The 13705-nt window shown below is 33.9% G+C and overlaps 1 protein-coding gene across 1 annotated transcript; it reads right to left on the bottom strand.

Annotated features, from left to right (window-relative positions):
• Nucleotides 1-5410: 5410 nt before the first annotated feature.
• On the bottom strand, nucleotides 5411-8485 carry LOC119633850 (5'-3' exoribonuclease 2 homolog). Its single transcript, XM_038027633.1, has one exon. The coding sequence runs from the start codon at nucleotides 8381-8383 to the stop codon at nucleotides 5519-5521; it is 2865 nt and encodes a 954-aa protein (XP_037883561.1). The 5' UTR covers nucleotides 8384-8485; the 3' UTR covers nucleotides 5411-5518.
• Between the last annotated feature and the right edge of the window lie 5220 nt (nucleotides 8486-13705).

The following is a 13705-nucleotide window of genomic DNA, read 5'->3' as shown; positions in this document are numbered from 1 at the left end:
ACGTCATGAAGGTATACGACAGAAAACGGTGATGGATGTAAAAAATTCGGTCGCGGCCGAATATAATTTTCTTACTTGTTTTTTTTTAACTCAATTTGTATTGAATTAATTTTTTTTATCTGATATTTTGCATCAGAGAGAACTGAATATCAAGAGCGCTCAAGAAATTTTTCAAAATAAAAGTCAGTGCGTATCAGGCAATTTTGATGCTTATATTATCAATAATAATAAGACTAGCGTCCTTGACAATCTGACATTCTGGATATGGAGTCGTAATACATCGAACCTTAACGAAGCAAAAGCAATATACAATTCTGTATTTTTAAGAGCATACTTCACAGGCAATTAATTGACAAAAGTGTCCAACGTTTGTTTCAAAATTTAAATTACTAAAACCTCACAGTTTTTGAACTTCTCAGCTTAAGCACCTTTGCTTCTTATTGCATCTGCGGGACAATAAGTTATCCGGCGTCTTTCAAGCATGAATAATAAATATATAAATAAAACAAAATTTGACGGACGCGACGCTGTTAATTATCAGCCATTTGACTCCGTGCTCTTTCGTCCTCATTATATGTCAGGGCAACACTATAGTGGGACGCGGCCCGCCATTAAATACTCCGCATGACTTCGTTTAATAAAATCTTCATATATGGGGTGGTCGAAAAAGTGATCTGATCCGAACCATTTTCAACAACGTTTGTCCTTGAGTCGATGTACTAAATTTAATTAAAATATCTCAAAAACTGCGACCTGTAAGTTGAACACAAAAATGAAGACGGACAGATAGACGGAGAGAAAAACTTAGGTTGATTTAGAAAGTGACCTAATGTACTCTTGTACGACAATTGGTAGTGCAGACCATGAGAAGCGAAAAAATTAATTAGCAAATGCGATCTATTTTCGATAAGTTTTAATAAATAATTTTTATAGGAATGAAAGAGGAAGCAATTAAACGGCTGGGAATTCATAATGCTTCACACTACTGCTGTCGATAACACAACCGTCAAAAATTTCTGACTGACTACCATTTATTTTGAAAAGTTTCTCTTTGATTATGTTTACTACCCCAGAATGTATGCATTATGGTCATTTCAAAGCTCCCAATAAAGGAATGCACCCATTCAAAATATTCGCAAACTACTTTTTAAATGAATCAGTCTCTGGTTCTGTCTGCTTAAAATATTGAATGGGCATACAATTTGCCTAATACAGGCTATGGATGTATTCTATCATATAGTCTGATTTTTCCAAGTCGCATTATAAAAACCTAAGACGTTCACAAGTTAAATTTGTAAAGAATATATAAATGATATATAAATGGTGATAGGTATCAAAAAAAAGTTCGGTATTAAACGAATATTTTTATGTTTTAGCATTGAAAATGCCATTATTTGTAGTGAACAATTACCTTTAAGGAATTCGAATAGTTATTATATGTGAATTTTAGCGTTTACGCATTATATATAACAAGACATCATTAAATATAAACAAAAATAATCATAAGTTAATGAATGAAAATGGGATTTTGTTTTATTTTAAGGAATGTTTTCTACTTCTGCATTTTACAAAGGGGAGTAGAATAATCGAGGCGATGCAATGGGCAGTGCACGCCATCTTTTAGTATAACACATTTTTGTCTTCATAGCTGTGCAGTTATGGCTTTTTATCTAGTCGCGTATTACTTTCTTCCTGCAATGTTTAACTTGACGAAATATTGATATTTCATATGATGTATGATGAATATTCTATAGAAAAATATATTTTATTCTAACCAACGCAATGGATGATCAGCTCTTCATCTCATCATTTATTGTTTTATCTATTAACTGTTCATGTAAATAAAATGACTGATCGAGTTTCTTGAAACGTAAGAAATCGTATAATTATCGGAATTGTAGCAACTACGGCGTACGGTCTTAATTGAATTATATTCATTTTTGCGTCCCATTGAAAAGCTCCCAAACACATTGACGGCTCTATATTGTCCGCTAATGGGTGATCCTTGTGTTTTATATAAGCATCTAAGATGTTGGAGAGCAATTTATTCACTGAATAACGAGCGGCTTCAATAGCCAGCGACAAATAATATTTACAATAATAATAATAAATAAATATAAGCCCCGCTTGTACATAATATACATAAATATATAATTAATTCTGCAAAAGAATTGCAAAAGAAAAATGTATTGTGATTACTGAATTTTATATATAAAGACGACCACAAACATATCATTGGCCTATGAAAGCATCGCATTCTGTTGAAACGATGGGTGCAGGTGTGTGCTTGTTTTTTAATCCAAAATGCAAAAGAAATAATTAAATAAATTGTAAATAATAATAAATAAGGATAAATGCAGACTTACTGTCGGCATACACCGAATCCTACATTGCATCTTCTGGCCCCTTCCAATTTCTTCCTGTTAAAAATATTAAGTATATAGCCGAGTAAATTGGCTGTATGGAAACTGCCGTTTTTACGAGAAACTGCTACATCAGCAAATTTTTTTTGAATTTTGTGTAGAAATTTTAGCCCTTGACGAGTTTCCCCATGTGGAGATCTCTCGTTCAATATGTTCGAGGATGTTGATTGCCTTCGTGCTATCTTTTTTTTTTGTAAAAATGTATGCATCGTCTGCGTAAAGACAATGTTCGATTCTAGGTATACGGCAAAGAATTTTGTTAATTACGTTGAAGGCGATCTGGACAGAAAGAGGAGATCTTTGCGGAATGCCATTCATTAGCGGAAAGGAATCAGAGAGGTGATTGTTGATTCTAACTTTAAACCGCCGATGCGACATAAATGATTTGATGTAGTTGAAGAATCTGGGTCCAACATTCCATGATTTCAAGAGTCTTAAAATAACATGAAGACCAACTCTGTCAAATGCTTTTTCAAAATCAATTTACAGAATTGTTACATGATTCCGTTCGGAAATTGCTTTGCTTGTAAGATAATCAATACGTAAAAGAGCATCGAAGCACCCTCCACCCCGCTTAAAACCAACTTCTTGCTTTGTTATCACGTTCTAGGACTCAAGAAACCAAGATAATCTAGATGCCATAATCTTTTCCAATACCTTTGGGAGGCAAGATAAAAGAGAGATTAGGCGATAATCCGGTGCGATGGAGACATTTTTTGACTTAGGGATTGGAACGACTGCGGACAGTTTTCGCATGTAGGATATATGGCCAGTCCAACATACCGTGTAATATAGGTCTAACAATTTCCTTTTACTTGAATTAGACAGAGCACCCATCATTTGGTATGAGATGCGGTCTAGATCAGGTGTAATCCCCTTCGATTTGGAGGGACAATATTCAAATTCTAACGTACATATACAATTTTCCAGGGACATGGCACATCTGGCAATAGCATTTGAAAGAGAAATTGGAGTCCTTTTATTTTCGATGAAACCACTGGATATGTTGCTATCAGATAAGTATTCGCACCACACTTTTCCAAAGTAATTAGAAATCTCATCTGCGTCGATTAAAGTTCCATTGGTGTATTTCTGTGAATTCTTTTCGAAAAAAGTTCGAAACTGAGTGCCTTTGAATTCAATTAATGCCTTTGAATTCAATTAATGCAATCAAACTATAATGTCAACAAAAATTCTTATTAAAGTAAACTAAAAATTACAGATGTCAGTTTTTCTTTGTTTTTTTCAATGAGAAATCTTTTAGTTTATTTTCAATGTTTGGTGCTATTGGACAATTTGTTTTGTCGTTTTTCTGTTACTATTCGCGGCATTGCCAGCTGTTTTTATATATTTTTACATTATCAGCTGGTTTCTGTTGGTATTAAGTTGAATTACTTCAAATGCGCCGAATTGCGGAAAATTAATCAAAAAGTTCAAAATGCATTTAACACTTCAAAAGCTTTATTTTCTATTAAAATAATTTACTACTCTCTATTTTTTATTTTAGGGGGATTTCCCAAAGTCTGAATAGTCTGCTACGAAAACGTCACATCCAAATAAATGAATATTAAAATATTATTTTTATTTATAATTCTAAAATTAAATAATATTAACGTAGTGCGTGATCAATTTTGCTATTGTTGAGAATTAAAAAAATTTGAATGCTTTTGTCGATTCGATTCCATATTTCAAGTAAAAAGTAGATGTTTTCCAAATGCGGTTAGAGCATGTAATTTTCCATTTCATCAGCATTAAAAACTTCGTATTTATTTTGATGCGGAGAAAGGAGAATAAATATTTCCAATATTTACATTCTAACAAGTGGTCACTCATTTACTTACTCTCTAAAGTTGTGAAATTCGAAGTTCGCTCACTTATTTACTCTCTAAATTTACTATTTTTTGCTCTATTAATATTTCCTCTTTTGTTTCTGTATTATTATCAATGTCCATTTTCAAGGAATTAACACAAATTAAAACTGTTTTTCGTATAAAATTGATAATTTCTTTTATATATTGAGTTAGCCGGATTGAGCGAATAAAAAGGATATGAAGTGTTTAATGAAATGTTTGTACAATATGGTATGTGATAGTCCTCTATTTATCTTTTGTCTCCTAAAGGCTAAGGTAATGAAAATCCTCCATAAAGAGATCGAAGATTTGAATACCGCTAGAGCTCTACTAAGGAAGAATTGCATTTCTATTCATGCTGTGGCTTATGTGAGGGGAAATGGCCATGACCCGATACGAATGTTTCAATATGGAATATTTTTTTATACCCTCTGCCTGGATGGAGCTGTATTCATATTCTCCAAATGTCTGCAGCATCCAGAAGGAAGCTTCAGATATCCCCATAAACAACATTTGTTCTTGATTAACATCAAAATCTGAATCAAAGTTTGTCAAGCTCCGCGGTAATCATCCCGCTCATAGCAAAAATGAAGATACGAGCTTCAAAGCGAAGGTTAGTAATGAAAATAATGCCAAACATCTCCAATGCAGTACAACGTAATCTGAGAAACTCTTCATTTCCTAAAGCCTATTATTCGTAAATTACAATAATAAAAGTCTTTATAATTTGTTTTAAGATAAAGGTGGTGTTGAAGACAATTCCGTAACAGCCCATTATATTTTCTAATTTGTTCAGCTTGTTGTTGAATTCTACATATAGATGCTTGTTGTGTGTTTCGATAAAAGAAAAAAAAAAAAAATAGAAAATAAATGCCGGGTAATTTTTTCAATCGTCCTTTTTATGCGGCTTCATATCTTAAGGAAGAAAGAAACATAAGCTCTTCTTTCTTTACATATTCGTTATAAAAACTTCTTAAACATAACTTTTAACAAATATTCTTTCCTAATTGGAATAAATGTATATTTTTTCTTTGATTCTCGACAAGAACTTTCGTATAAAAAAACATTTTTCGAATGTAATATTTAATTAAAACTTTTGTATTGAAATTTAAAAAAAAAGATAAAATTATCAAAAAATTGATAATATATTGTACACGAAAATACAAAATTAATAATGAATATATTGCATTCTTTTCGCCGATCGAAAAAGTACAGGAAATCTACGTTTGCTTAGTTCTTTACAGATCAATATCTTCTGTAGTTGTTATTATAACGGTTATTTGCTGGATTGTTCGAATTATTGCGAAAATAATTTGATTGTTGTTGTTGCTTCTGCTGGTGCTGTTGCTGTCGATTAAAAGGTTGATATCTGCTACCAGTAGCGCTGCCACCGGTGTTGTTGTTATTGTTGTAATTATTTTGATATGAATTTTGCTGTTTATGACCGTAATGACCACCTCCATAATTAGGGCGTTCGTAATTTCCAACATTACCGCTGCGCCACGTTCCAGTGCTCTTATTAAAAAATTGATTTGTTTGCTGTCCTTGATGTTGATTTGTTTGTTGTCCTTGATAATGACTTGTTTGTTGTCCTTGAAATTGGTAGTTTTGTTGTCGATAATTGCTGTAATTTTGGCGTTCTTCGTTCCCCTCATTTCTGTATTCGCCGCCTAGACTGTTGTTAAGCAGTCTGTGCCCACCTTGACTTACGTAGGCCTGTGGTAAATTGTGATTAAAGCCAATCTTAGGGCGATAATTAGCATCTTTCGATTCTGGAGCCAAAATGTTTGGCGGATCGATTGCTTTTGGCAGTCTAATAGCGGGGAATATAAAGTCTTCACCATAAGTAGGGTCCCGAAAACACACTGTCACAACATAGTTATCAGTTATGTCGTGCAAATTAATGATGGGCGACGGCAATGTACCTTTTTGTGACACATTCTCTTCCGATTTCAATATATTTCCACGCATTCCATCAACTACAATGAGGACTTCAGGCGTCGTGTCAAACACTTTGTTCCTATATTGCAAGCTTAAAAATTTATATTTAGAATTTCCCCTTGCCGCATACAAACGGCAATCGCCCTGTTTGTTCCGCTTGATTTCCGCTTCTGTTAATAGGTTGTAATACGGTTTCAAAGCTTTAAAAAGTCTTTTCTCGTCTACAAACGGCAGTAAAGCAACGCCTTGCCACGCAAATTTTTTACCATTCAAGTCAATTTTGAAATCTTCCGGATAAAAATCTATTATGTCCGAATTCGGGTCAGACATTAGTTTGGCCCAGGGTTCGGGTACATGGGAACTGCTTGCCGCTGGGAAAACGCCCATCAATTGCTCCAAAGGATTAAAAGGCTTCGAGCCCCTTTCAAATTGTGTTGATAAGCCGGAAATATTTACAAAGTCTGAAGCAAATGGAGCGTAATGATATGGGAAGTACCAATTCCATGAAGCGCACCCTTGATAATAGTACTTTAAAACCCAACACAAGCCGCGCACATATTGCAGGGCAACAGAATAGCGAAAATCCAAATTTTCTTTATTTACATCAAATTTGGACTCATAATATCGGTCTTTAAAACCATCTTCCCACAAACGCACCTCATCATTAGGTTCCTCTTCTTCTTCATCATCATTATTAAAACTAGCTTGCGATGCCGTCCTTTTCGTCCCATGGTGTTCTTGCTGTGGCGTGTTGGTTTGTTGCGAATTTCTTAAACTTGAGGCTTGTTCTTTATAATTATCAATTAGTGGCAATGGATTGTTGCCCTTCCCTAAGGGAGTTAGCTTAAAGGCCCCAGATTGCTCCATAACGTTAGCATTATAACGGTCATCGCGCAATCGTTTCGATTTTTCACGTGCCTTGAACTGCTGTTCCCTCCGTTGGCGCTCTTTAAAAATATGATCTTCCACTTGACCTAAATCGCTTAGAATCAATTGCACTCGCTCCAACTTAACTTCTCCTGAATCAGTTAAGTAACCACCAGTACGGTAGACACACTTTTTATATAGTTCAACTAAACGATCCACTGCACCTTCACGTATTTCAAGACTGGGTAAGTGAGGCAAAAAATCATTACCCACAAAAAAACACATGAAAACCCAATCGTCTAAGACACGTTCAAACTCATATTTGAAGGGCAAGTTGGGCATATCCAAAGTCTTCTTCAGGTACTCCCTCAATACACTCAAACGTACAAAAATAAACTTTACTTCCGCTCCTATTGGCACGTCCGGTTTGAAATCTGCATTTGATACACCGATTGCGTTCAGACCAACGCATTTGTCCATTTCATGACCGAATTGGCTGCAAATATCGCAAGGTTTCGGTTTATTGGGCAAAAACTCTTCACGTATTATGGTAAAATTAGGCTCATGTGTCGCTAAGCCCAACATAATTAAATCAGCGTCCGCTCCGCATAATACATGTTGAGTGTTAGCATCATGGTCGGGCTGAGAGCGCTGTTTCCTTATAAAATCCATTATCTTATGCTCACCCTCGCCTGGAACGTTGGCGTCAGAGAGAATAACTTTAAGATCTTTCCAGGCGGGATTATTGTTCAGACGATCGTGAATATAATAATGCAAGCATTGACTTAACCGTTCCATAAACGGCGTACCTGGTGTAATGCAATTGGAATCGAAATGCTCACCTTTTTCTTTTGCAGGAGGTAATACGAATCCTTTAGTCAGTAGTTCGCTTCGAATTCGCTCGATCTCCAAACGCTTTTCTACTGCTTCTTTGGCTGCCCTAAATCTTCTTGAGCGTTGTTGATTCATTTTGGCTCGCGGAGCCACACCATCAATTGCCATATATAATAATTTCCTAGGTCTCACAATATTCATAAGACGATCAATACAATCAAAAATGGCTATCATCATTTCATCCTCATTTTTGGGAGCGGGCTTATCTTCTGGATGTGTGCATGGGTGTATAATACCATTCATATCCAGATATAAATTATCAAATTCAATACCATTTGGATTAGGTGAATTTCCATCATCATATATATTTTTGCCCGTATCTGGATCGACTTGCTTATTTTCCACACACTCAATTATCACACTAGGATATTTGCGACTAAGCCAACGAAAAAATGCTGGCACTCCCATATCGGAAATTAAAAGATTTTAAATCTTGGTTTAATTACAAGTTTTCTACTTTTTAATGTCTACGTAATTCCTCAGAACAAAGTGTTTTATGTCAATTCTTCTAAAGCTTTTGTGTTCATTTATAACGAACCACACAAAAAACGCATGTACAGAAAAATGTGGTTATCAATAGAGAGCCAAACTTGGATTACCTTCCACATTCCAAAAAAGATGTTATCGATAAATGTTAGCGATGATATTTGAATAGCGTAATAGTTGAAATTGAATTGATTGATTGTAATAGCTTGAACTATTTTATCTTCTGTATATAAATTTTTGTCGAAGCTATTCGTTGCTGATAAATTTGGCTATTTTTCCGGAAGCACGATGAGAGATGTTAGTGCAACAGTTTAATTATTAAAGTGCCTACATATGATTAAAGATTCCAGGTATCCTTTGATAATGTTTCTATTTCCGATTCTTTATTATATTACTAGAACGAAGGAACGTGTTCCATAAGTGAATGGATATTTCGTGACGGACTATAGTTAGGATGGTTTGGCCAGCAAATTGTTCTCAGAACATTTTCTTATAAATTAAGTTTCGCTACGGTACGCTAAGTAGAAGTATTGTTCTAATGATTTTCACAATAAATCTTTCGAATTGATTCCCACAATTTTCTTCACTACAAGGCTGAAAAATATAAGTCTGTTTTTTCTTAGATTTTATTTTTAAAATTTTTAAGATTTCCAAGTGAAGGGTTTCTTTGTTTTCTATACTAATTAATATTAATTTTGAATGTATTCATTCAGGAATCTAAAGAATATGGAGCAATTTCTTAAGACCCTTAAGACAATCGAGTGTATAATCAAATATATTTTCCTCCTTCCACTAAAATAGGTGGCAAGCGAAAGGTCCAATACTTTGGATCGAGTATAAATCGTTTCCCTCAGTATTGTCACTGAAAAACATTTAGAATAATATCCAGGGTTGTGATTATTATTATTATTATTGACCAGAGAACAAATTCTAAGACTAAAAGGGTAACGGCTAACGTTTTGCACTGTAATTTGAAATATCTGTTGTTCATAATCCGATAATATTTTTTTTTTAAATTTTCTGTTAATTCTTATCATATATTCGTACAAGTGCTTGAAATGTAATATATAATCTTGTATATATAAATGTATAAATAATAAGCATTTATCTCCCCTTGTACGTCTCCTGAATAGTTTTATACAATTTTTATAGGCGTGGCATTCGATTTTGCCGTATTTTTTTGAAAAATTTTCTGTTAATTCTTGCCATATATTCGTACAAGTGCTTGAAGTGCTTGAAATATAATATATAATCTTGTATATATAAATGTATAAAAAATAAGCATTTATCTCGATTCACAGTCATCTGAGAGTATTAAATGAGCGGGCCTGAAATCCACCTCAATGAAAGACGATTTTTCTGATGAGTAGTAAACCGTTCAAAAAAAGATTTAATTTTATGATGGAAAATAAATGTAAACAAAAATGTATTCATACATTTATTGAAAAAAAAAATGTAATAATATACGTAAATGTAAAAAAAACGTCATTAATTAAATAAAATGCGAGAAAATAGCAAAAACTAATTTAAACTCGCATGGAGTTGAAGAGCCTTGAAGCATATACATATGTGTACATAGGTATTTTTATATGTTATGTCAATATAATAAATATTTGGCTGGGCCAAAATTAGGTTTAAAAAGTTCAAGTTTGCTTTACCACAATTTCTGCACCTTTTTTTCTGATTTTCTGATGCTGATGTCGACATGGGTAAGAAATTCGGATAATTTCTTTCCACAGATATGTCAACATTCCCTTCTTTGTACGACCCCATGTATTTACTTGAAGATTTTTTCATAATAATAGTTTGGCATAAAACGACTAACGTTACCGACTAACGGTACCGACGTAAGCCTATTTTTTGAATCCCAATGTAAACAACCATTTGTATGCCAAAAAAAAACCCAAATATTTAGGAAAGGAATGGCGTATATAATATAAATTAATATGGCGGCACACATACTTATTGTTATAATGTCGCCAATATGAATTGAATATGTTGTAAACTGTTTATTTTTATTCTGGGCCTGCTAATTCGATTATTATTATTATTACTAGCAAATAAGGAGACACCAACAAGATTCCCAGGAAAATTATGTGAAGGGTCCCTCAAGGGCCTCCTCGGCAATAAATGAAATATATGAAATTGTAAATTCACTTAGCAGGCAATGATAAAGTTAAAGTTAAGGCAGATTTCAATGCACTAAATTTCGTAAAAATTATGCAAGATTTTAATATGATAAATATGATATGATAAATATTTTAAAATTTTTGGGGTCTTTTTATTAAACACTATGCTTATTTTTCAAATAATTTTCTTAAATTCTCTATAAAACTTTAATTTATCAATTCACTATCAAGTCTTAATAAACAATTTATATTCTAAAGTGTTTTAATACACTAATTTTTTTTTATAAATATTGATAATTTTTGATTCTTTTTTTTTAAATTTTTGTGGTAATTTTTCACTCGAGTTCAATCTTTCATGAAGAACTTGTGAAATGGTTTTGATTAGTCGCTAAAAGCCGTTAGCTGGTTTTTTCCTTTACACCTTTTATAAAAGAAGTATTAATGCGGTGAAAAGAGAGAGCGCAGAGTTGCTTTGAATACATAAGAAAAATGTTGAATAAAAAATCTCTCCCATCTGTTAAATAAGAAGAAGTAACAAAGCAGTCGTCAGCATCTCTGTTAAATGAGAAGAAATGGCGGAAAAAATCGTACCGCTGGAAAAAAGAAAATAATTTTCTCTTGGAAAAGCACCATCAAAATCAAATTTTGTTGATACGAAGGAATCAAATTGACCGGATTATTTTTTATATATATTCCACAAGTGGTTCTCTCTTTCATTTCAGTTTGGCGCCACTACCAGGGATTATTTTCTATGCAATATGAAATTATTTCTCTCTGAAACAATGTTACTGTTATTTATCATTCTCTTGTAAAGACTACATCGTAGATCAAAACTTATATCTTCTTGCCGTTTTTATTCAGACGACTAGCAGTTTTAAAAGGTCGCAGTCGCTAGGTGCAGCAATATCGGTTCGATGATGCACCAGTTGAATCTATTATTTAACTGCTTCAATATCTCGGGATAGACGACATAAATCGGCCAATGTTTCGTTTACAGTCTGTTCAAATACCTTCCACTTCAGTATAGAGGTATGGAGTAAAGGCAGTCGTGGAGACCTTGTGCCAAAATAATAACGTATGTCTCCCCATGTTTTGTCTTATTTTCTTTTTCTTTGTTTGCTTTAGACGCTAGTGCTATAAGTCATGTTTTGAATTTATTTTTCGACTAAATTAATTATAGTTTGGAAAAAAGTAAGCAGGAAATAAATTTTAATTTAGAATTAGACTCAAAGTCGTTTGCTTTAAAGGAACCTTTGCAGGTTGTAGAGGCTGATGAAAGCTGTTTTTGTAGAGGTTGATGAAAGCTCTACAAAACAGTTTACAGTGTTAAAAAAAAAAATAAAAAAAATAAAAGGTGGAACATACAACTTTAGATTTAGTGTGTAATTCTAATCTAAAATATTTTAAAATAATAATTTCAAAAATTGGAGAAAATGTAAAACTATTCGTTGTTTTATTTTTATTTTTTTATTTAAGTTCATAGATTTTTTATGAGACATAGCTTATATCTCCACATTAACAAAATTTTATGTAATTTATTTCTCTTTAGAAGGTTTAGAAGATTTTTACGAATATGTCCACCCATTGCGATGAGGAGTTTCACGAAGTCCTCAGCTGATTTTTTCGGGACTGTCCGAAGTTGTGGCTTCACGGGGGGACCAATTAAAGGACAATAAAATAAGTGAGAAGCTGCAGCGTCCAGTGCTCGCAAAAAAGGTGCAAGTCACTTTACAAGAAATCAGGCGGAGTCTGCATTGGCTGCAGCAAGGATCGTCCTTCAATACCTATTGCCTATGGTATGCGCAAGAACTTGGATATATTTGCGGGCCGTTGAGGTGATGTGGAAAATAATTGAGGAGCAGGAATTTCGAGGCTTCAAAGAAGGGGACACCTTAAAGACGCGAAAAGACTTCTTTTAAAAGATGGCGGAAGATGTGAAAGTAATTAAAACTGATAAGTCAAGTAATCAGTGCGACAGTACTTTCGAATCGTTCTCCGAGAAATTTATGGAGGTAATCAATGAGGATTATGACGGATATACGGTTCTGCTACAGCTGTGGCACTTTGTAAGGTTTACTTTGATATGAAAATACAGAGGTCGAGTGCGCAAAAACAAAAAAAAGCAAACAAAGAAATCCCAAGGAAAGAGCAAGAGTAATTGTGAAATCAGAAAACGTGACATTGAAGTAATATTCTGTGCGGAATGCAATCAAATGTTTGATTGTTTCCCTACGTATCGTCAACGTGTGAATAGAGCTCAGGGGAGAGATGACAATTTGAAAGATTGGAATTGTCCTTTATGCGGAAAGATCTTAACTTCTGCATCTCGCTTTGAACAACACGTGAAAAGTCATGTAGAAATCAAACGCGAATTCCGACCTAAAACAATAAATATTAAATTAGATATTACTGGCAGAGAATGTAGTAAAAAGATCGAATGCCATCCACAATTAAACTCGACCCATGACCAACTTGATAACTTGAAGGAATGGAAATGTCCTTAATGCGAAAAAGTGTTGACCTCCGTCCATCGACGGGAACAACATTTAAGAAGTCATGTGCCGCGAGAATCTTAAATGTTATCCTGTTCAGAATGTGGAGCTCACTTTCCAACAAATGATTGCCTAAATGCACGTTATGTCGGTTTAAGGGTGGCTATTGTAAAAGCGCAATCCTTTAAGGACAGCCCTTGCACCAAGCCAAGTCAATGAACGGAAAAATCCCTGACACACAAGCTTAAATATGCTCAAAATGGGGGATTAAGTGATAGCTTCCCATTGCTAATAACGAACACTTCGATTTTTCTTAGCATGAGCCCTTCAATTTTTCTGAACGACTTCATGTTCACTTTTAGTGTGACATTGCTACTATTCATTTTCAGCTTGCAGTTCTTTATTCTTTTTATATTTGCATTCTTTTTTCTCGCTTTTTACATTATTGTATTTATATTAATTTTACTTGCAGGCTCTTAGACTGCTTTGTGATCGAACGGGCATACACCACAGTGTCTTGCTAAGCTGAGTAAAAGGATTCCAAAGTGAAGATGAGTTTCTCCGTTTGAATCTTAATAAAGTTGGTCGATAATTTGTTTGTAAATGTATATAGATATATACGT

Source organism: Glossina fuscipes, unplaced genomic scaffold, assembly GCF_014805625.2.
Source record: "Glossina fuscipes isolate IAEA_lab_2018 unplaced genomic scaffold, Yale_Gfus_2 2, whole genome shotgun sequence".
Classification (NCBI taxonomy): domain Eukaryota; kingdom Metazoa; phylum Arthropoda; class Insecta; order Diptera; family Glossinidae; genus Glossina; species Glossina fuscipes.
This window is presented reverse-complemented; position numbering and strand designations above follow the sequence as displayed.

Excerpts from the sequence above, each read along its gene's own strand:
- LOC119633850 (XM_038027633.1), bottom strand. The coding sequence starts at position 8,383 with ATGGGAGTGCCAGCATTTTTTCGTTGGCTTAGTCGCAAATATCCTAGT.